A 24,633-nucleotide genomic window follows, 5' to 3' on the forward strand; every position below is an offset into this window, starting at 1 on the left:
GGACTGCGAGTGGTCGAGGGATCCGTTTGTCTCGAGGAAGGCGGCAAGCTGTCTGTTGACGGTCTTCTCGATGACTTTGGCAGGAAAAGGCAGGAGCGTGATGGGGCGGTAGTTCTTGAGGTCAGAGGGGTCTGCTGATGGCTTCTTCAGGAGGGCGCTGAGCTCGGCGTGCTTCCAGCTCTCCGGGAAGGTGGCGGTGTTGAAGGAGCAGTTGATGATGTCCCGGAGTTGAGGTGCGATGTCGGAGTCGGCCTTGTTGAAGACTTGGTGGGGGCATGGGTCGGTTGGTGATCCGGAGAGGATGGTGTTCATCGTGTGGATGGTGTCTTCGGTGCTGACCGGGGTCCAGGCGCGGAGGGTGGTGGTGGGGGTCGTCGGTTCTGTGGTTGGGTGCGTGGTCTGTGCGCCAAAGCTGTTGTGTATATCGGCAATCTTGCGGTGAAAGAACAAGGCGAGGGAGTCGCAGAGGTCTTGTGAGGGAGTGATGTTGTTGTTTCCGGCGCTGGGGTTGGAGAGCTCTTTGATGATGCTGAAGAGTTCCTTGCTGTTGTGTGTGTTGTTGTCTAGTCGTTCCTTGAATGCTGTCCTCTTGGTGGTGTGGATCAGCTGGTGGTGTTTGTGGGAGGCGTGCTTGAGGGCGGTCATGTTGTCTGTAGTCGGGCTTTTTCGCCAGGCTTTCTCGAGGGTACGGCAGTTCTTTTTGGAGTTTTTGAGGTCGTCATTGAACCAGGAGGCTTCCTTGCTGCCGGGCCTGCTGGGGTGGTTTTTCAGAGGTGCGAGGTCGTCAGCGCAGTTGGTGATCCACTGTGTGAGGTTGTTGGCTGCTTGGTTGGGGTCCGTTGAGCTAGCGGGAGGGTTCTGGCTCAGTGATGTGGTGAGCTGGTCGGTGGTGATCTTGTTCCAGTTCCTGCGGGTAGCCTGTTGCGGGTGGTGGTGAGTCGTGGTTCTTCTGAAGCTGAAGTGGATGCAGCTGTGGTCTATCCAGTGGAGTCCGGTGGCGTGGCTGAAGGAGATGTACTTGCTGGAGGAGAAGACTGGATCAAGCGTGTGTCCGGCGTAGAGGGTGGGGGAGTTCACCAGTTGCTTGAGTCCGAGGTTGGCGAGGTTGTCCAGCAGGGTGGTGGTGTTGTTGTCGTTGTTGTTCTCCAGGTGGCAGTTGAGGTCCCCTAGGAGGATGTAGTCAGCGGAGGGGAGGGCGTGTGGGCTGATGAAGTCTGCGATGCCTTCGATGAATTGAGTGCGGGGTCCTGGGGGTCTGTATATGAGGGTGCCTCTGAGTGTGGTCTTGGGGTCGGTGTGTATCTGGAAGTGAAGGTGTTCGGCAGCTGTGAGGGTGTCGTCGGAGTTGGTCGTGATGCGGATGGTGTTCTTGTGGACGATGCCGAGGCCTCCTCCTGTCTGGTTGACGCGGTCCCTCCGGGTGATCTTGTATCCGTCCGGGATGGCGATGGCGATGTCGGGTGCTGAGGAGGCGTTCATCCATGTTTCCGTGAGGAAGGCGACGTCTGGAGATGTGGGGTCGAGCAGGTTCCAGAGTTCCACGGCGTGTCTGTGGACGGAGCGGGTGTTGAGCAGGATGCACTTCAGGTGGTTGCTGCTGGTGCTCGGCTTGGCGGGCGCGGTACAGGGCCGGATGCAGGAGAACTTGCAGGAATGGCAGCTGAATGGTCCGTGGGTGCGTCTTGGGGTGGCTCTGCAGCAGCCGGGGATCCGGCCGGAGTTGAGTGTGATGAGAGTGGTGGCGTTGTAGGACTTGCGGGTGGGCTGGCATCTGCGGGGGCCAGGGGGTCTGGCGCTGGGCGCGGGCCAGGCGCGGACGGGCACAGACGGGCTAGCCTTAGGCGCGCCTTCGGGGCGCCCGCTGCACGCGGCCGCTGCGCGGCCTCCATATGAGTGGGAGAGGGAGGGAGGAGCAGCTGGGAGGTGGGAGCGGGGAGGCCAATGGGTGACAAGGGGGCGGGGCCGCCGGGACACAGCGGCGGGAAATGGGCGGCGAGGAAGGGGCACACAACCAAGGGTACAGAAAGCAAAAAAGTGGTACAGATAATCAGGGCACAAAAGGCAAAAGGACACAAACACTCAGGACACAGAAGGCAAAAGGCTAAGATAAACCTACAGACTCCATGCATTACCACTTCAGTTTGAAGAAGCTGGAGATGTAGTAAGGCTGGCCTACATCATCTAATATTAAGAGTTCTAAGAAAGGGGACAAAGATTATTTACCTTGGAGCATTATGTAAGTCACACAAAAAGGAAAAATCTGATTGCTGTTTTTTTATCATAGTGGGAATAGGATGGATAAGCAACCAATAGGTGCACCATATTCAGACAAAATCTTACTAGGTAGTACCTTTGTGTGAGGGAATAATAAGCAGGTAAGGTTCTATGCTGATAGTTGATAGTTGTCCACTGTTTTTTCCCCTTTCTCACACCCAGATGTTTTCGACATATGCCTCAAATTTATTTCATCCCTTAGATTGTCATGTGTTGTTATGACCAGAAAATAAATGATCAAATTCTTCATATTGTTGTTTCCTCTATTTTGCCTGGTTTAGTTGTCTAAGTTTGGAAGATGCCTCTCCTGAGCCCGGGCCCTCAAATCACCATTACCACCAGGATTCTTCTTCCAATAAAACAACAGGTAAGATTTTTTTTTTAATTCTTATTATTTCCCCTCCCTTCGGTATACATTCAAGTGTAAGTAAGATATTTCTTTGCTACTTCTCTATAGCAAAAGCTATTTCTAGATATTATGTTATTAAATGCTATCCTCTTCTCATGGCCTCCATATTGTACTGCAGTGACATGCCTTTTGCTAAAATGTTGGCGGTGATAGAATTTCTAAATCTAAAGCAGAGGGTGTTCTTAGATCAAGGCTTAGCATTATGGACCTCCCTATAAGGGCACTAGTGGCACTTGTCCAGTTTTCTTGCTTTTAGGAAAGCACTTGAGACACACTTGCAGTAAACAACAGGTAATAACTAAGACCATCGCCAAGAGTCCCTGGGACCGTGTGTGGTATATAAATGTGATGATTATGATGTGGTCTTGTCAAGTTGGAGCGACCGACCTGGTGAATGTCCACACAAGATATCATATTAAGTCAATGGGTCTTCTCATGTTGTGGTGTGCATCTGAAACATTGAACAGAGTAGCTGTAAGCATGAAGAATTGTTCTCACCAGCAGTGTTGTTATTTCTGATGTATACCCTGACCAGTGAAAGAGCTTTTACTTATATTGATCATTTAACATCAATACTTGTGACTCATTCGAATAGCTCAGACATATGAAAATTAGGTTAATAAATAAAAAAATAAGTATCTATCTGCAAAAGTGTTGCTTTTATAAAAAAGAAATGTATTTGTTACTGTGCATGTGATGTATTCAATAAAACAAACTGTTAGGAAAGGAAGTGATCTGTATATCCTATGACTATTTAGTGTCAGCATAAGCTATTCCTGGAGGATGCCAGCTATGCACTTGTGCCTTTCATGTGCTCTAAATTTCTATCAGAATGCAAAATGACTGCTCAGAAAAATAGTTTTTTTGATTTTGCTCCAAGCAGTTAGTTGATACCAAGTCACATGTAGCATTAGAAAAGTAAGCAGTTAAGGTCTTTCGGATCTCTCTCTTAAATGTGCCAATGCCTCTGATGTTCCAAATTGGTTAAAGTATTCCTTTTCTTTAGGTCAGGTATTGTGTTTACTATTGGCTTAAAGTAGGTTTTTCATCATTTGGCATTACATGTCCAGTCCATAATCTCGAAAGGGATACGTTTTTTTCCAAACGTTGAGATGAGATTGTAGTGAATGTGGAACCTTATTTCCTGAAAACTGTGGTTTATCACAGACAACAATTGTACTAGGGGATTGTCACCTAATGAACGACAAGAGGGTGTATAGCGTCTCTCTAATTTTTCAATGTGCTTGTAGTTCAATGATTAGACTAAACGTGTGTGATATATGGAACTGTCTGGTTTAAATGTAATATTTCTTTTGTTACAAAACCAAGGGTAAGCCCATTGTCTGAAGGCTAAGTTTATGGAATCCACCTCAAGAGTAATGAATTACTTTGTTGTCTGTTGTTTGTTGGGTAACAGCGTTATCTTCCAACATACAAGCTTGTGTTGTTTCTGGAACTACAATGGCCATCTCAAGAGCTTGTTTGCATTGGATACACTGCAGAAAACCAATGATGTTATCCATGTCTATTACTAATCTAATATGAGCCAAGATTGGGCTTTTGTAAGGTTTCAATATATGTCTTAAGTCCAACTAGACAAGTCTACCAATAGTCAAATGTATTTAGAGGATATATCTTTATGTATTCATCTTGTGTGATCAATCTGTAGATACACATTGTTTTTAGTTTTGACAGGTTTTTTAGCAAAATGCTGTCAATTTGGGCCCTATTGGTATTTTGAATCATAGTAACAGGAATACTGCTGCTGTGCTGATCTTTCATGACAACTACAGTTAAGCGCTGTGTGATGCTTCCTTAGAAGAATAAAATCCAGACATTTGTGTTTGCTTGGCTAATGTTTAGCTCCAGTAGCAACACCCTCTCCAAAGCCAATTTTGGAGTGTATTGCACTTAAAGATTCCCTGCGCCCAAGGCATTACAGATGATAATCTTCTCTTTCAGGTGTTCAGCAAAGGACTTCTAGTCCAGTCATTTTCACTATGTTCATTGTTATGTAGTCAGTGAATTGCATAGTTTCAGTCACTGTAGCCACTGACCCTTGCAGAGCCTGACTGTTACCTAGCCTTGAAGATTATTTGAAGCAAATGTATTTATTCATTTTCTTTGTAGAACACTTGCCACATGCTGTTGGCATGGTTATACCTTTGCATTAATATATAATTTATTTGCGGCCTACAAAATGACTAACTGTTGCATGCATAGGGATTTATTTAGAGGATTCGATCCTTTCTTGAAAGATAGGTGGCTCATGTGGGGTCCCAGTTAGAGACTGTTCAAACTTTTAAATGCTCACACTGAAAGCCATCTGTTTACTGGTTCATCTATATCATGTCATTTTGTGCGATGTGTAGTAGCTTGGTTACCTTTTGCACCTATGCGACTATTGTACCACAGGCTTGGCAATTTCACTAGAAAAGTACCTGGACATTATAAAATGTTTTTTAAACTACTTGCGTTCTCTGTGAGGGAACCTATGGAATCCCTCAGTACATGGGTCATGGGAATGTCTTTGGTTTAAGTTTCCAGATTGTGGTTTTCGGAGTTGTTCCAGAAGGTATTAAGGTACTTTACAATGGACGCATCAGGACTAATCAATCTTGGCATTGATTACTGTAACTGCAATAAAAATCTTGACACTGGTCTAAGAAAGATTTGTCTTGGCATACCGTAGCTAAGAAAATGCCCCTTTGAAGCCGGATTTAATTTGGGTGGGCATGCTGATGTTTGAGTATGCCCAATGTTTTGAACAGGAGGCAGCTGATCACGTGGCATTTATCGAAAAAGCGCAGGTCACCTATCGCTGAGCGAATAGAAAACTGTGGTGAACACTGTAGGTGGCTATAAATGATGGGGCAATCAAGTTCAGACTGTTGCTCTAATGAATGAAGTTGCTGCCTGGCATGAGAAAAAGAATCTCAAAGCAGGTGAAGGGCTTATTAGTAGTAAAGAAATGGATCGAAAAGAATAATACTGGAGGGAGGATAGGATGGAATGGGTGCAAACTTCCTGCTATAAATAAAAAAACAAATGACCAAAGCAATACGTAAGATGGTTGGAAACAGAGTGATGATTCTGATGAGGAGGATGATTCTAGGCCTCCTGCATATAAAGCTAGAACAGGGACAGATAGTTCTGGGGCTTGTTCCTGCTCGGGGCCTAACATGGGAGCCAGAGGAGATTGCACTACTGTGCAAGCTCCTATAGTCGTGGTACAAAGAGCACCAAGAGAGGCAGTAATGAAAGCGATACCTAGTACTAGTAGGGATGCCCAACAGTCGATTCATCCCAAAATATAGTAGTGGTTGAACAGTCTCCTAAAGTTATTAACCTTGGCATTTTGAAAATCTAATTTGCTGAAATGTCACAGAGAAACATTGATTTGAACAGACTATTGACATACAATGATGATGAAATGAGATATTTAATTTAAAAAGCATCCACATGAACAAACTAAGCATATGAGGAGTTAAAGGAGCTAGCTGATGAATGCAAAGTGGGCATTAGCAAAATGGAAAATGCGAAACGAAATTATAAAATAGATTTGACTTGTGATGAAATTTAAAAAAATGGGCTTGATTACTTTGAGAAAACAAGGGGCTTGAGTGACTTAAAAAATCCAAAGAGAGAAGGAAGAAAGGAACAGCAAGTACAATGGAAGCAAAGGGAACAGAAGGCAAAGCAAGCGAAACAACAAGTGGTTCAGAACTGAAATGGTTTTGGTGTTTTCTTTGGAGTCTCCAACTAAGTACATAGGGGGAATTTGGTGCATGTTCCATGTTTTCACCACAAACTTCCATAAATTGCTGTAGGAAAAAGAGGTGCATTGGTTGACAAACATCACAGGTGTGGACTGATTTTAATTCATTGTTTGAAATTGTGGTTCCTAGTGACCTGTGGGCAGAGTGGGAGGCAGTGGTTACTTGATCACCTGGAGAACTTGCTACGGTTGCTCCTAATAATGCTCTTCTGAGGAGGTAGCTAATAAATGCAGACTGGTGATTAAGTACTTGAAAAAGAGAGTACCTGAAAAGGATATAAATTTGGAAAAGATTTTGAGAACCTCACAGGAGCTGAAGGATTCAGTGTATGCCTTTTATGAGAGGCTCATGCACATTTTAAAGAAGCTGATCCAGAGAAAGATCGTGTCAGTGGTTTTGTCTCTGTTTTTTCATGGGTTAGCGACCAGAGCTCAGTAATCATATGCATCAGAGTGAACTATGTTGGCAGGGAAAGTGTATTGATGAGATTTCGAAGCTGGCTAAGTATAGTAGTGATTACTTTGATGCAAAGCAGAAAAAGATCATGGAGAAGCTCCCAATTGCTGACAAAGCAATTTGAAAAAGGATCTCAGAACCAGATGTGTTCGAATGTGAATTTTGGCCAGTCTGGAATAAATGGGATGAATCAGATGCAGGGTACAGCAATGGGAAATGGAATGCTACAAATGAAAGATGGTGGGGGAGAAATGGTGAAGAAAAATGGGATGAATGTGAATGTTGAACTGATGAAAAGAAACACTGCTTGCTACTTCTTTGGGAATATTGGGCCATGGAAACTGGAGTGTCACCAGAATCTAAATAGAATTCAGGGTGATGGTGTTCCCCAGATGCAGAGAAATATGATTGCTCCGGCTGTTACAAATTCTGAGCAGTGTATGCAGAATCAGAAATTATTAAAAATGCCCTTGCCTGCAGCTACAATGTGGCAGCAAAATATCAGAAAAAAATGCTGTATAGTGCAGAATCGTTACAACAAACAAATGATGGACGGAATGCTGACAATGCAGACATTCTCCCCCAGTCAAGAGATCTGGGTTAAATCCATCGTTCTTTTGCCCACTACGCCACCCCAGTTCAGACATGGCCATATGCAAATCAGTCTTGACCCTGTGCCTCATGGGAACAGTCCAGCCCGAACTGCCAAGCCATGTCTTCCCTGAACCGGAATCAAGCATCCTAGGACCGGTTTCTGGCTATCAGCCGTCATCAGCCAGGATAGCTTTACTCCAGTGGCATAGTGAGCACGGGTCCCACGTCTGGGAATACCCATCCCACTTAGGGCGAAAAGCGTTACAACAAAAAAATGATGGACGGAATGCTGACAATGCAGACATTCTCCCCCAGTCAAGAGATCTGGGTTAAATCCATCGTTCTTTTGCCCACTACGCCACCCCAGTTCAGACATGGCCATATGCAAATCAGTCTTGACCCTGTGCCTCATGGGAACAGTCCAGCCCGAACTGCCAAGACATGTCTTCCCTGGACCGGAATCAGTATGAATGTATGACATTGTTCTGCATTCTGTCCATCAATTGTTTTTGCATTTGTTACCCCGAGTGGAAAGGGTATGCCCAGACGTGGGTCCCTTGCTCTCCATGCCACTGGAAATCAAGCAAGCCTGGCTGAAGACGGCTGAAATGCCAGAAACCGGTCCTAGGATGCTTGTTTCCAGTCCAGGGAGAACCTGACTTGGCAGTTTGGGCTGGACTGTTCCCATGAGGCACAGGGTCAAGACTGATTTGCATATGGCTGGGTTCAAACTGGAACGGCATGGTGAGCAAAAAAACGATGGATTTAGGCCCAGATCTCTGTACTGGGGTGAATGTATGACATTGTTCTGCATTCTGTCCATCAATTGTTGTTTTTGCATTTGTCACCCCGAGTGGAAAGGGTATGCCCAGACGTGGGTCCCTTGCTCTCCATGCCACTGGAAATCAAGCAAGCCTGGCTGAAGACGGCTGAAATGCCAGAAACCGGTCCTAGGATGCTTGTTTCCAGTCCAGGTAGAACCTGGCTTGGCAGTTCGGGCTGGACTGTTCCCATGAGGCACAGGGTCAAGACTGATTTGCATATGGCTGGGTTCAAACTGGAACGGCATGGTGAGCAAAAAAACGATGGATTTAGGCCCAGATCTCTGTACTGGGGTGAATGTATGACATTGTTCTGCATTCTGTCTATCAATTGTTGTTTTTGCATTTGTCACCCCGAGTGGAAAGGGTATGCTCAGACGTGGGTCCCTTGCTCTCCATGCCACTGGAAATCAAGCAAGCCTGGCTGAAGACGGCTGAAATGCCAGAAACCGGTCCTAGGATGCTTGTTTCCAGTCCAGGGAGAACCTGGCTTGGCAGTTCGGGCTGGACTGTTCCCATGAGGCACAGGCTCAAGACTGATTTGCATATGGCTGGGTTCAAACTGGAACGGCATGGTGAGCAAAAAAACGATGGATTTAGGCCCAGATCTCTGTACTGGGGTGAATGTATGACATTGTTCTGCATTCTGTCCATCAATTGTTGTTTTTGCATTTGTCACCCCGAGTGGAAAGGGTATGCCCAGACGTGGGTCCCTTGCTCTCCATGCCACTGGAAATCAAGCAAGCCTGGCTGAAGACGGCTGAAATGCCAGAAACCGGTCCTAGGATGCTTTTTTCCAGTCCAGGGAGAACCTGGCTTGGCAGTTCGGGCTGGACTGTTCCCATGAGGCACAGGGTCAAGACTGATTTGCATATGGCTGGGTTCAAACTGAAACGGCATGGTGAGCAAAAAAACGATGGATTTAGGCCCAGATCTCTGTACTGGGGTCAATGTATGACATTGTTCTGCATTCTGTCCATCAATTGTTGTTTTCGTATAGTGCAGAATGGCAACAGAATTGATTCATTCTGAATAGTGACTTAGCAGGGAATCATTATTAATGATGGTGCTTGAGGCAAGACTAGGATTGCTTACTTGGAGCAGTCCTGGAGGTAGACGAAAGTGGCCCATATGTTGATGGAGAAATCAAAGCCCGCCCGTTTTTACTTTTGATTGATATGGGGGTACCTTTTCTACAGTTTGTTCTGTGGAAGTCCAAATTTTAGGGATTAGAAATCACAGCAGATGTCCCAGCTAAAAGTGGTCAATTGGACAATATATTTTGTGATTCAAGTGCTGGGAAGAGACTTATTGTGCAAAATGAATTGTGTGACTCATTGTACAATGAATGGTGTTGCAATTGAGCCACAAGATGAAGACTATGGCCATCATTAGGATGGCGGGCGGACATCCCGACGTAAAAAGGGACCATAAGTGCGGCGGTCCCGTGGCTGAGATCAGGATGCGCCCACCACACTGGCGGGCGCATCCTGCATTTTTAACATTGCGGCGGGCGGTGCTTCCAGCACCACCTGCCGCAATGCCAAAAATGCATGTTGTGCATTTGCATGCACAACGTGGCAGGACCCGCGCGGTGCCTACCATGTCGTGCATGCAAATGCAGGGGGGGTACCATAGGTACCCCCCATGTGCACCTCCACCCCCCAAAATTCCTGGGGGCCCGCTACGGGCCCCCAATGGCAAGGACCGCATGCCTTTCCGCCCAGCATGTATCGTAATATGGATGGCGGTGTCTAACAGACACCACCACCATATTAAAACCTTTTCGCCCGGTCGACTCATCAACCGGGCGGAAAAATCCGGCGTACGGTCTTTCCGTCCGCCTGGGTACCCCCTGCCATAGTAATATGTCAGGGGGACATGGCATGCGGGCGGAAGAGAATGTCGGACGGATCGCCACCGCAATGCGGGCGGTGGAAATCCGCCCGACATTCTAATTGACCCTTATGTGTTTAAAAAAATCACACAAGGCTAGAGTTTAGTTATTCCCTGCTGTGACAAAAGATGGCCTACCTTTCGATTTAAGACATACTGTCAAAGATGAGGTATGAGATTACATCTGGACAGAGATTGGGCTAGCAAAAAGTGCCTAGCCAGTTAAAATAAAAGTGAGACCAGATGCAATTTTACCTACAACCAAATAGAATAGTCTTTCAAAAGATCCCGAAGAGGAAATTAAACCAGTGATATAAAAAATGATTGTCTAGGGGATTCTCTGTAAGGTACTTGGTAGTTCTAGTAACTCTGTAGTGATGGGAAGTAGTAAATGGAGAATAGCTCAGGATCTGCGAAAGATAAACAAAATTGTCATACCATGTTGTCCTGCTACCGACTCCAACAGTGGTTTTGTTCCAAATCCCATCAAATGCAGAATGGCATACATTAGTGACTTATGTTAAGCATTCTTTTCAATTCCTTTGCACAAACAGAGCCATATCAAAGTTCTCGTATGGCGTAGGATTTCGCAAGGGTATACTGAAAGTCCTTCAATTTTTTGTCAAATATGATCTAGAGAATTTAAGGTTACCTTGTAATTCAGTCTTAGTCCAATATATTGGTGATTTGTGTTTGGCATCCATGACAAAGTGGGACTGTAAACTTGGTACGTTTGCTTTGTTAAATCATTTAGCTGACAGTGGCCATAAGGTCTCTCCAAAAAAAGCATTAGTGTAAAAGAGAAGTGATTTATCTTGGATACCAAATCGAAAGAGGTGCAAATAAAGTCTTAATATAAGGTTTGTTTGCAATTCTGAGAATGAGCCCACCGACCACCTAAAGGGAGGGTTGGATGTTTTGGGGAATTGTTGGCTACTGACATCAGTGGATTCCAAACGTTTCCCTGATTGCAAAGCTGTCAAGATCTGGTACCAATTGACATTGAATACACTGAAGCATTTAAATAATTGAAAGAGAGTATGACCCAAAGACATGGTGGGGTGATGCACCTCATTGCATATCTTTCAGCCGTATTGGATCCGGTAGCTATAAGTAGGCCAGAGCGGTGAACTCTGCTCTGTTCACTGAGTTTGCTGAGTTTTCTGCACTCCTCACTCCACGGAGCAAGTGACATTCTGAAAAACTTTACTCCGCATAGCGAAGCTTTTTCCTCGCTTGTGCTCCCCAACGGTAAGTTGGTGAGCGTGGAAAATCCAACACTAGACCACCTCCCAGCAAGATTTCTCACTGCAGGCAGTCGCGGATAGTCGCTAAAATTGCCAAAACGCAGTCATTTTCTCCATGCCAAAAATGAATGCATTGGATTAGCGCACCGCTTGAAGTGGGATGAAAAAACTGTGGGGGGCGGGATGGCTCTCAAAATGGCGTGGCTGATGTAATTGGGACACGGCTTAAAACACGCAAGCTAAAAATCTGTGCTTAGCATAGTGTGCTGCCCCACTGTTAATTTGCTGCTTTTGTCATTGCATCCAGATATATAATACACCAAGTAACATTACACCTACAACAAGCCATGACTATTGGCTTTGCAGAGGAGTGTTAGTTCCATATGCTAAAAAAGAATCAACTATGGCTTTGTTGTATATAATATAGAAAATGCTTCAGTTCTGAAATGGTGAGAGTGTGAAAGAACTATAACAAGTCACGTTAAAGGTACCTCAAAGGCAGTGAAGGGTGGCACTGCTGCAGAGTTATGATTTTTTTTCTAATCTGGAGGGTGAGGGAAAAAACAGAGAGCCCGATAGTAACGTGTCTCAGCACCTGCTTTTAAAACTGCTGGATCACTTAAACCCTGATTCTATGTAATCACAAATTATCTTAACTGTCTTTAATCCTGTGTAAATTTGATGACACACACATGCTCTCAGCACAGCAGCATGCTGAGACGGTCAAGACCTGCCGGCTGCCGCCCACTACATGCGGAAATCAATACAAACAAGGTTTGCCCCTAGAGAGCACATTGGTCCAGTCACTCTGGGGGCAGGCCAGAAGCATTTAGCAGGGCCGTCATAGGTAGCGCTTTCGCACTATGAAAGATTGATGGCCCTGCTCTGCGGAATCCGGGAGCTCTGCAGGATTTTGATTGGCTGCGCAGCCGCCCTCAGAGATTTTGCGCACACAGGGCCAAGTAAAGCCCAAGTATTTGCCTCCCCCCCCGGCCTTGAGAGTTATTTCCCGCACAAATGGGAAAGATGTCGCCCATTTGTGTGGGAAATAGCCCAATCTGGCAACACTGGTTCTACTGCAGCTTCCCAGAGTGTTCTAGAGAACAACTAGAGCTCTAACCGTCTTACTTATGACAAACGCATGGCACACCTGAAGCCATCTTGATTGGAATAAACTGGTAACATTTAAAACGTTTAATTTAAAAAGTAACAAAATGAGGTGGTTCATTTTGCCATAGAAATTATGATTAGTGCCGCAGACAGAAAAATTAGGGCACATTTTGAGTGACTTCTCAAATCCCCTTCTATTTCATTAAACAATTCTGACATACAGACTGAAACATCACTTTCAATACCAGCAGCAGTCTTACAGTTAACTCCCTAGTGAGCAGTAGCTTTACTACAGTGATCTAATGAGCAACTAGAGTGCTAACATTCAAAATGTATGGCAAATGTGTGACACTTCTGAATGTCTTCTTGATGGAATCAGAGTAAAAAACTGAAAGCATTTCCTACTGAGGAGACTGCAGTATATGAGGAAATTAGGAAACTTCATAACAAATAAGTCTCCCAAGATGGCCACCAGAGAAAAAGAGCACAAATATCACCCAGATGTAGCCCACGGATAGCCCAATGACAGAAATGTGCAAAACACTTTATATTTTTTGTTTTTTTGCAGTTTTATATAGTGCAGACTGGTCAGGTATTGGAGTGCTTTACTTGACCATTGGTTACATCACACAAGGACTAATTCATTTTGGTTGTAGGCATGGGGAGATTAAGTGGATTGACCAGAATCACAGAATGTCGAGCTGAAGCAGAAACTCCAACCTGGTTCCCCAGTTGCAAAGTCTGGAGCTCTGGAAGTAACACCACATCCTCTCCCCTAAGTGCAACATTTAATCAAATGGTCAACTGGATAAGAAAAATAAAGTGCTTTGTTGCTATTTGGGAACTCAGAAAATATGTCCTCATTTTAGCTTTTTAGAGCACTAACCATAATTTCAATGCAAATAAGATCCTCTAATGTCTAAAATTTCTAAAGGAAATGCTTTAGGTTTTACAGTTATGATTACATCAAGATGGTGTCAGGAATGTCACACTTTTGTGATACATATAGAATGTTAGCAATCTAGTTGTTTATTAGGATACTGTTGCGAGGCAGAGGTCATGGGCACGGACTCGGAAAATTGAAGGCAGGTTGGAGGGTGCAGAGGCAACAATTTGACCACACTGGGCAGGCAGGAAGGGAAGTGGCAGCACAACAGACGATGGACTGCAATGGAAAAAGGGCAGAGGCAACAAACCAACAATGCAGGACAGGCAAGAGAGGCTGTGGCAATATAATAGACCATTGTGGGCAGAAGCAAGAGGCAGTGGTAGTACAACCGTACTTGCAAACAGACCTGATTCAGCCAGGAAACGCCCAATGTTTTTAAGCCCAAATGAAATTTATTTTATCTGTTTCCTGTCTACAATCTCCTCTTTTTCAATGTAAGTCAATGGAGAAAATCAATTCTCAATTTTTGTTTTCAAAATCTCCCTCTTACCAAGTTCACAATGTGAGCAAGTATGGTACATTGGATCATGGAAGGCAGGAGGAATTGGGGTAGGGACATGGACTCGGATAACAGAGTACAGGAAGGACATGGAAAGGTTCCACCAAACTGACCTTTCAGGGCAGGCATTAAGGTTTGCAGCAGCACAATACACCACACAGGGCATGCGGGACGGCAGTGCAGCACAACAGTCCATTGAAAGCAATAGGGAGGGGACAGGACATGCACATGGACAACAGAGAACAGAGGGGAAAGAGGCAATCGCAGCAAGCTGACCATAATAGATAGACAGGAGAGAAAGCTGCGGCATAACGGACCATAAAGGGCAGGAGGGAGGAATCAGGTGCATTACAATGGAACAGACAAGCCAGGACGTAGGAAATAGGGGTCTGCACTTGTAAAACAGAGGGCAGGGGACAAGGGGGCAGGAGCAGCAAGCTGACCATGGAGGTCAGGGAGGATGGGCACTAGAAGCACAACACACCATAGAGGGCAAAACTGAGACTATAATGGCATGCACACAGACCATCAAGGGATGGTGGGAGGTGGTCAGGAGCAGCTAGCTGACCAAACAGGGATGTTGGGAGGGGCTGTGACAGCACAGAAGACCATGCATGGCAAGCAGGAGGGTTAGTGGCAGCACAATGGCCATGATGGGCAAGAAGAAGGGGGCAGAGGCATGCACAAAGACCATGGAGGATAGAAGAGAGGGTGTGAGAAAGTATCCTCTTTATGCATGGTTGCCCCCACTTTTTGCTGAATTTCTGATGTACTTTGACTGAGTGTGTCCTGGGCTCTTGCTAATCAGGTACCCAGGGCCTATGTTCTTTCCCTAAAACTGCATTGAAGCCGAAAGCCAATTGGCATCTCTGGCCACAGGTCAACCCCTGGTAAATGGTACTACAGGTAGCCAGGGCACTGCGACCAGAAAAGGCCTCTAAGGGCTGCCGCACTTATTGTGCCACCCTTAGAGGTCCTGTACCTTTACACACACACACACACTGCCTTTGCAGGCTGCGTGTTTTAGTACAGAACAAAGTGAAGAGTCGACATGACATACATCTCTGTGTGCCATTCCTACAACCCACTGTCCTGGCACAGATCAGTCACCCCTGTAGCTGGGTGCACTATACCAGTGGTGAGGGTACAGGTGCATAAGCCCTGTACCCCTACAGTGTCTAAGTCCATTCTTAGACATTGTAAGTGCAGTGCTGCCATTAAGAGTATATGGTGCTGGGAGTTTGTGATTCCGAACTCCACAGCATCATAATGGCTACAGAAAACTGAGAAGCTTGGTATCAAACTTCTCAGCACATTAAACCCACAATGATGGCAGTGTGGGATTTCATGAAAAATGCACACAGAGGGCATCTTGGAGATGCCCCCTGAAAACTAACCCACCACTAGTGTCCAGACTGAGTGGCTGCTTTCAGCTGCCACCGCCAGACATGTTTCTGGACCCCTGGGTTGCGAGCCTGCTGCTCTCTGGGGCCTGAAACAATGCGCATCCTGGGACAAGGTGCCAAGCCTCCTCCCCCCGGATGGGCAGGGTTCACGAAGGGGAAGCTTCAAAGGCTTGCTGCCTTTGTGAGCTTCCCCAGGCCACTTGCTGCTCTCAGCAACTGGTCCCCACTGGTTCTGACCCCCACTTTGGGTGGGAGAACTGGTGGGAAAAACAAGTGAGAAAGAGAGGTGTGCCTACCTCTGCCAACTCCACCCCTCAGGTGGGGGAGGCGACGTGAAGCACAACTCTCAGTCCACTCCATCTTGAAGATGGGGGCACCCAGCCAACCAGGGACAGGCTCATATTCCCCTCCCACTGGAGGGTGGCATAATAGGGGGTGTACCCACCCCAGGGAAGGGACCCATTGGTCCCTGCCTTTTACCTACCTGTAACGCTCCTAAATCTAGTATTTAGGGGCACAACTGAACCTTGCTTCCTCAGACAAGAAGAAACTACAAGAAGAATAAGAAGGACTGAACAGCCGTGCAGCAGCTAACAAGAGGAAGACGCCCACTGACTTGGCACCAGCCCTACCGGCCTGTCTTCCCCCTTGAACCTGCTCCTGTGAAATCCCGGTGTGTCCTGCAGCCAGAAACCTCAAAAACCCCAGAGGACCTGCCTGCTTTCAAGCTCAAAGACTTTGTCTCCCGTGAACACTGGATTTGTTCATCTGCAACCTCTGGCTCCGGCCAGGCACAGCGAATCCGCCCAACTCTGCAGCCGCCATCCACGGCCTGAGCTCGAATGGGCAAACACCACGAGGAGGTCACCCTGGCGATCCTGACCCGAGATCCGGTGAACCCTGACCTGCCTCAAGCTCCAGCCGACACCTGTAGCCTAAATCCGGAAGGTCCCCCCAACCGTGGCCATGAGCTGGTAAGACGATACGACCCCAAAAGGCCCCCCTGCACCCGACGCCACATGGCTTTGTGTGCCCAAAGCGACGGTGCCTAACTAACCCCTAACTTCCCAACTTACCTCTCGAAGTGGTGGTTGCACCCAGAAGACCTTTGTCCCCAAGCCTGCAGTGCCATCGCAAACCGGAGGTTCCCCATTGAACACAAAAAGGGCGCCCAACATCGAAACAGCAGCCTGTTCCCGGCCGACCTAGTGCTGCTGAGGGTTCACCTTTGGTGCTACTTTGTTTCCCCATTTGCCCTGAGCGAAAGTCCAGGAGCTTTACTCCCACAACCAAGTGGCCTGCTTGCCAGCAGCTACCAACCGGAGGCTCCCTATCCCCCATTGGATAACATTGGACCTCAGCACTCTGCACCCGGCCACCATAGTGCCACTGAGGGTTTAACTAGAGGGCATCCTTGACCCTGGGGGACCCCTGAGTCTACCCCAGAACCTCAACTCCCACTACCAAATACTTAACTCAAAACTGATAACACTGTTTTCCTCCAAAGGATAACATTGACTGTTTTTCTGTGAAAAGTTTGGAGTTTGAGAAACCAAAGCAATTCTTTAAAATTGCTTAATCTAACAAAAACAATTGTACTTACCTGTTTTCAGGAAATGTTCCAGAGTAGCATCTAGGTATACTACTCTGTGTAAGCCTAGTAATCTCAAAAGTTACTCACCTTCTATTTTACTAAAAAAGCCTATTCAAGTATATGTACTGCATTTCCTAAGTTTTGCTTTTATCTGCATCCATACTGTAGATCAAACCAAAGTGCATATACAATTATCATTCAAACTGTATTTCAATCGCATTACTACTGTAAAGTATTTATTGCTTATCTGTGCCAGGCTTGCTTGGTTCTAGAAAATTAAATAACTAAAAAAATATTTGTATCCGAAAACAATTGGTCTGAAGTTCAGTCTGTGAGTGTGTGAATTGATTTGCTGAGTGAGGGTTGAAAATAAATACTTAACACTGTCCACTGATACTGCCTTACTGCTCGACCACACTACCATAAACAGAGAGTGAGGTGCTATCTAACTTTACCTCTGCCTACCTTTGGGGTTCCACTGGACTCTGTGCACACTATACCTCACTTTGGTATAGTATATACAGAGCCAGCTTCCTACATTGGTGGATCAGCGGTGGGATATTCAACTTTGCATTTGTTGGACTACTTGGTAACCACCTGCTCACATGACAGAACTCTTAAATTGTCTTTAGAATTCTGATTTCTCAAATTGGCATTTTTACAAAATTACTAAAAGTCTTGTTAGGGCTTTGGTTAACTCCCTTTAGAATTTTAGAAAACTAAAAGACACTTAAGCTAGGGTTAGAGGGGTTAGAAGTTTTTTTTAACAATGTCTCAAATCAAGAACCCAGCGGTTAGTAAAAATAACCACAATGAGATAGAGGACTTGGTTGAGGAGCTCGACCTCACCCCTTACCGTCACTTGTTTTTCAAGGAGGTAAGGTTCCTATGTAAACTTAAAAACATAGCCATGGGTCCCCATCCCACCAAACAAAAGCTCCAGGATCTGTTGACTGGGTATGCAAAGGGCCACCCATCTGTAAATGGTGAAGACCAGTCAGAAGAGGAAGAAGAGGGAGAGGATGACCAGTTAGATCAACCTCTCCACTTCCTAGGGAGAAAAGGGTCCAAGTACCCTTGACTCCAAGAATCAACCTCTCAGTACCTAGATCCCACACAGGTGGCTCAGGTACCATTGAGGACAGCCTCAATGAGGAGGACAGCCTTTTAGTAAGGCTGACCAAAAGATTAGATCTATAGACCAGGTTGCTGGCTCTAGAAAGAGAGACAGCAGAAATGGACCTAGCACCCGTCAATGTTGGCAGCAATTTGCTTAATAAGGATACAGAGCAATCTTATGATCCTAAAATCCCCAAAGGGATTGCCCCTAAATATGAAGAGAGTAATGATATCACGAAATAGTTCACAGCCTTTGAGAGGGCTTGTGAAATGAGAAAAGTGTAGAAGTCACACTGGGGGGGAAACTCCTTTTGGAACTGTGCTCTTGTACCTGTAGAGACAGACTCCTGACCCTTATAGGGGTAGATGCTGGGTCTTATGACTAAATCTGATTGAGGGATTTGGACTCACAACTGAGGAATACAGAATTTGATTCAGGGGGGCTCACAAAACCCCAAACCAATCATGAATTGACTTTTTTAGACTGCTCAGTTAAAACACTAGATTGTTGGTTAACCGGACACAATGCTCATGATTTCAATGGACTTTACAATCTGTTTATGAAGGAACATATTTTAAGTAATTGCACAAATGAAAAGTTACATCAGCATTTGGTAGACCTAGGTCTAATTTCTCCCCAAGAATTGGGAAAGAAGGCAGACCGCTGGGTCAAGGCAAGGGTGACAAAAACAACCACTGGGGGTGACCAAAAGAAAGGGGTTACAAAACCTCACCAGGGGAAAGGTGGTGAGAATCCCCAAGATAAGAAGGCCCGAGTATTCTAAAGGGCCCCAAAAACTTGCACAGGAGGGTGGGTCCCAAACCTCTTCCCAGTCCATTAATATGTACAAGGTAAATGACTTTGATCCTTTAAAGGCCTGGTGTAACAACTGTAAGAAGTTGGGACACTTAACTGGAGATGCTGCTTGCCCAAACAAGAAGGCCCCTAGTCCTACTACAGCTCGTCCTGGAATAACAAGTCCCCAGATGGGATCAACAGTGTGCCAAGAGCAAATCGGGTTGCACACTGAAGCAGTTCTAGTTTCAAAAGAGGAAGTTGAGTTTGCCACTGTAGCTGTGTGGCCACCCAACTTAAAAAATACTTACAATACCCTTGGATTAATGGAACTAGGATAGAAGCTCTGAGGGATACAGGTGCCAGTGTCACTATGGTGAGAGGCACACTGGTTTCCACTGAGCAATACTTGATTGGGAGAACTTACCCAGTTACCAATGCTGACAGTGTTACCACTAACCATGCAATGGCTATGGTGACTTAAACTGGGGGGGGGTGTTACTGGCCTGAAACAGGTAATGGTCTCACCAAAGCTTCCAGCTGCATGTCTGCTTGACAATGACCAGGAAACCTTAACCTGGGCTGAGGTTGAACTGAAAACCCATGTAGCAATGCTAGATATCCCTGAATTGGTGTGTGTAAAACCATGATCACAGAGCAAGAGACAGGGTGAAAAAGAAGTGTTGGAGCCTGAAAGTATGGCCCAACCTTCCAAGAGAAAAGGTAAGAAAACTGGGGAACCAGCTTCTGTACAGCAAAAGGATTAGGACCCCTCTCCTCAGGTAGATGACTTGGACATCCCAGAAGGAACTGAGCACATGGAGCTTGACCCTAACCAGGTTGATCTCTTAGGCCCAGGGGGACCCTCCAGGGAAGAGCTGTGCCTTGGACAGCAGGACTGCCCAACTTTTGAAAGTCTGAGGCAGGAAGCTTCTGCACAGTAAAAGGGAGATGTCTGTGGTACCCACAGAGTTTATTGGGAAGAGGGACTACTGTACACTGAGGCCAGAGACCCCAAACCTGTAGCCACAAGGAGAGTGGTAGTGCCGTAGATGTACAGGGAGTTTATTCTAACTTTAGCTCATGACATCACCCTTGCTGGACATCTGGGCCAAACCAAGACTAGGGAAAGACTAGTTAGCCACTTTTACTGGCCCCATATGCACCAAAAAGTAAAGGAGGTTGTCAGCACCTGTGTCACCTATCAGGCTAGTGGCAAGACAGGTGGCCCCTCAAAGGCCCCCGTGATACCACTACCTGTGGAGGGGGTTCCCTTTGAAAGTGTATGTGTGGACATAGTGGGTCCACCTGAACCTCCCACAGCATCAGGGAACACATTCATTCTAGTGGTAGTGGATCATGCCACTAGGTACCCTGAACCAATTCCCCTTAGGACTACTACAGCTCCTGCAGTAGCCGAGGCCCTCATTGGTGTCGTCACCAGGTTAGGGTTTCCAAAGGAGGTGGTTTCAGACAGAGGTTCCAACTTCATGTCGGCTTACCTAAAACACATGTGGAAAGAGTGTGGAGTGCAGTACAAGTTTACTATACCCTATCACCCACCAACCAATGGCCTTGTTGAGAGATTCAACAAGACATTGAAAGGCATGATTGCGGGGCTCCCTGAAAAACTCAAAAGGAGATGGGATGTCCTCTTACCCTGCCTGCTTTTCGCTTACAGAGAAGTGACACAGAAGGGAGTAGGGTTTTCCCCCTTTGAACATCTGTTTGGCCATCTTGTGAGGGGACCACTCTGTCTTGTAAAAGAGGGTTGGGAGAAGACTCTCCAAGAACCCAAACAAGATATTGTGGGCTATGTGCTTGGCCTAAGGTCCAGAATGGTTGAGTACATGGAAAAGGCATTCAAAAATCTTTAGGCCTGACAGGAGCTTCAGAAGCACTGGTATGACCAAAAAGCTGCACTGGTTGAATTTCAACCTAGGCAAAAGGTGTGGGTTTTGGAGCCAGTGCCACCAAGTGCTCTCCAGGACAGATGGAGTGGCCCTTACCCTATCCTAGAAAAAAAGAGTGAGGTCACCTACTTAGGTGACCTGGGCACAAGCGGGACACCCAAAAGGTTATCCATGTGAACTGCCTGAAACTCTACCATTACAGGGCTGACATCACCATGCTGATGGTGACTGATGAGGATAAGGAGACAGAGAGTGAACCTCTCCGTGACCTCCCCTCATACAGCCCAAAAGATGGGTCAGTAGATGGAGTTGTCTTTTCAGACACCCTCTCTGCCCAACAGCAGACTGATTGCAAGCAAGTCTTGCAGCAGTATGCTAAGCTCTTTTCCTTGACCCCTGGCCAGAAAAACTGGTGTACCCATGATGTAGACACTGGGGACAGTTCACTTGTCAAAAACAAAATCTATCGACAGTCTGATCAAGTCAAGGAAAGCATCAGAGCAGAAGTCAGCAAGATGCTGGAGGTAGGGGTTATTGAACCCTCTGAGAGCTCCTGGACCAGCCCAGTGGTTCTAGTCCCCAAACCTCATCCACAGGGTGGAAAGAGAGAAATGAGGTTCTGTGTGGACTATAGAGGACTCAACTCTGTCACCAAGACAGATGCTCACCCTATCCCAAGAGCAGATGAGTTGATAGACAAATTGGGTACAGCCACATTTCTAAGTACCTTTGACTTAACTGCAGGGTACTGGCAAATTGGCATGGTCCAGGAGCAAAAGAAAAGACAGCATTCTCCACACCTGACGGGCATTATCAGTTTACTGGTATGCCCTTTGGTTTAAAGAATGCCCCTGCCACCTTCCAGAGGTTGGTGAACCAAGCCCTTGCTGGATTGGCATCCTTTAGTGCAGCTTATCTAGATGATATTGCTGTTGTTAGCTCCACCTGGCAGGATCATCTGATTCACCTTGGGAAGGTTTTAAATGCCCTGCAAACTGCAGGCTGAACTACCAAGGCACCCAAATGCCAGATAGGGCAGGGAACTGTGGTGTACTTGGGACACCTCGCTGGTGGAGGCCAGGTACAACCCTTACAGCCCAAGATCCAGGCCATCCTGGACTGGGCAGCTCCAACAACCAAACCCAAGTCAGGGCATTCCTTGGCTTGACTGAGTACTACAGGAGGTTTCTGAAGGTATATGGGTCCATTGTGGTTCCCCTCACAGAACTCACCTCCAAGATCATGCCCAAAAATGTAAACTGGACAGTTAGTTGTCAAAAGGCTTCTGACACCCTGAAAGAGGCTATGATGCCTCTGAGCTAGGGATAGGAGTGGTCCTATCCCAGACCAATGATGAAGGCAAAGACCAACCTGTTGCTTTTATAAGCAGAAGGCCTCTCCCCAGGGAGCAGCGTTGGAATGCAATTGAGAGGGAGACCTTTGCTGTGGTTTTGTCCCTGAAGAAGCTGAGACCATACTTGTAAGGTACTCACTTCCTAGTTCAAACTGATCACAGACCTCTGAGATGGCTAATTCAAATGGAAGGTGAAAATCCTAAACTGTTGGGGTGGTCTATCTCACTACAGGGAATGGACTTTGTAGTGGAACACAACCTGGGACTGCCAATGCAGATGGACTTTCCAGGTTCTTCCACTCATACAAAACCAGAGAAATTCAGCAGTTTTAGTTAGCTGACCTAACAATAACTCACGCTCCTGCAATGCACTGCTGATGACTTCACATATTACATCACTCATGACATGGTGAGTGACATGACATCTCAAATGACATCACTGATGACATCCCGGATTACATTATCCCGTGACTGGGAGTGTTTCTAAAAAGTTTAAGAATGTGATATATATATATGATGATTCTGTCAGTGTGTGACTGACTGTATAAGAGAGTGATTATACGTGTCTGGGTGAATGTATGGGTGAGTGACTAATCTGTGGGAATGTCTGTATCAGATCAATGCCTGGTGGTCACACAACACACAGACACTCTGTCACCCATACAGGTACTCAGACAACCAATCAATAGCCCATACAGAAACTCATGTACCTATTCACCAACCCATGCAGCCACTTACACACCAACTGACAGACTGATACAGACTTTCACACAGATTAGTCACTCACCCATACGTTCAACCAGATTCCTCCTAACTGTTGAAAGAAGTTCAGTCAACCTGACGGTTCTGCTGCATAAAGATGAGGGTTATGGTGAACAGTCTTCAACAAGCTGTCAATGCTGGGAAGGGGTAGTGTTACACCCCACCTCACTGTGTTCACAGATGGTGCATTTGCTAAACCCTAAAAGGACATTTTATGACTTTTTTTTTTAAAAAAAAGGAAAACTGGCAAGTGTCTCCTACCCATCTTCTAGTTATGCTGAATTCGGTAAAAGTGCTAGGAGTCAGACATCTGCAGTTGGTATGTAGAACCCTGCATTTTACCCCGAACTCAGTACACAATGGTTAGTGTTTTACACTGTGAGATTGTTATACACTATTTGAGATTTCTCTCATAGCATATTTCAGCTGCCATAGTTGTGTTTATAAAAAGTGTATCAGGAAAATATTCCTTTTCCAGGTTGTTAACATGAGTCTGAAAAAACAAGCATTGCAGTCGAGCACACATTTGATTTAGCAGCACCGTTTAAACTAGTGGCCTGCTTTCTCGGCCTGCGCCCGCATTCTGATTCATTTAGTCCACAAGCAATGACCAAGTTAGTATACAACCGGACTTGTAATATAGGTAACATTAGAAAAATACATATGCAAGCCTTGCAACACAGTGCAAAGGAGAACCTTTTATACAAAGAGCGGAAATCAACTCTGTCTCGCCTTTGTGATACAAGAGGGCATATTTACTAGAAAGTGGCGAATCGTGTTGTTAAGCCAAGAAGGCTAACAACACACTTTGTCATTTTAGAAACACAGCGCTGCACTGTATTTATAAGAATACGGTACAGCCCTGCGTTTCCCCCTGCGCTGGTATTAAATTAAGCTGCCTAGTGCCATGCATGCACCCTTTCACCATAGTGCAAGGGTGCCCTTGTTGAGGGGAAGATTGTTTATGTGCAGGAAGGTCCCCCTTCCTGCACATAAACAATCTTTAAATGCCGTTTTGTAACTTCTATGTGTGCTGCTTAATGAAGAACACATAGAAGTTGCAAAACGGCATTTTTTTAAAATTATTGTTATTGTGCAGGAAGGGGGATATTCCTGCTGGTAAACAAACATTGGCATTTTGCAGTTTCCATGTGTGCTGCACAATGCAGCACACATGGAAACAGCAAAAACAAGGAGAAATAAAGCATTTTTCCTAATTTCACCTGTTGAAGACCAGATTTTTCCTGATCTTAATTTTGGCACTGCCTCCTATTTATGCTGCTCTTCTAAATAGGGGGCAGCGTCAAAATCAATGGGTGTTGTGGTGGAACGCCCACCACAACACCCATTGCCCACCCCTTTCACGCTAAGTGCAGCGTGAAAGAGTGCCTTAATTGCAAGGCAGCATTAAGCCACGTTAAGTTGCTTAACGCTGCCTTGTAAATAAAACAAACCTCCCATCACCATTAAAACATCACTAAAAGAGACGTGGTTGCAATAGGGGCTTGTAAATACGCCACTAAGTCTCCTTGGACTGCCTCAAAGAGCACCTTTTATTTTGAAGATTGAGACCATAGTTGAATAAATGCATAAAACACAAACGTAGTTTATAATGGCTGAGAACTGTAGCCCAAAGCAGTTCACATATTTCTCGA

At 45.9% G+C, this 24,633-nt stretch overlaps 1 protein-coding gene across 1 annotated transcript in view; it reads left to right on the forward strand.

Moving 5' to 3' along the window:
- The window catches only part of LOC146771104 (uncharacterized), a 129,877-nt gene that overhangs the window by 45,816 nt on the left and 59,428 nt on the right, over positions 1–24,633 (forward strand). Inside the window, exon 3 of the mRNA XM_085640352.1 lies at positions 2,556–2,641. Coding sequence (XP_085496478.1) covers positions 2,556–2,641 — 86 coding nt within the window. The remainder of the gene's footprint in view (positions 1–2,555; positions 2,642–24,633) is intronic.

Source organism: Triturus cristatus, unplaced genomic scaffold (genome assembly GCF_964204655.1).
Source record: "Triturus cristatus unplaced genomic scaffold, aTriCri1.1 SCAFFOLD_424, whole genome shotgun sequence".
In the NCBI taxonomy this organism is placed as follows: Eukaryota; Metazoa; Chordata; class Amphibia; order Caudata; family Salamandridae; genus Triturus; species Triturus cristatus.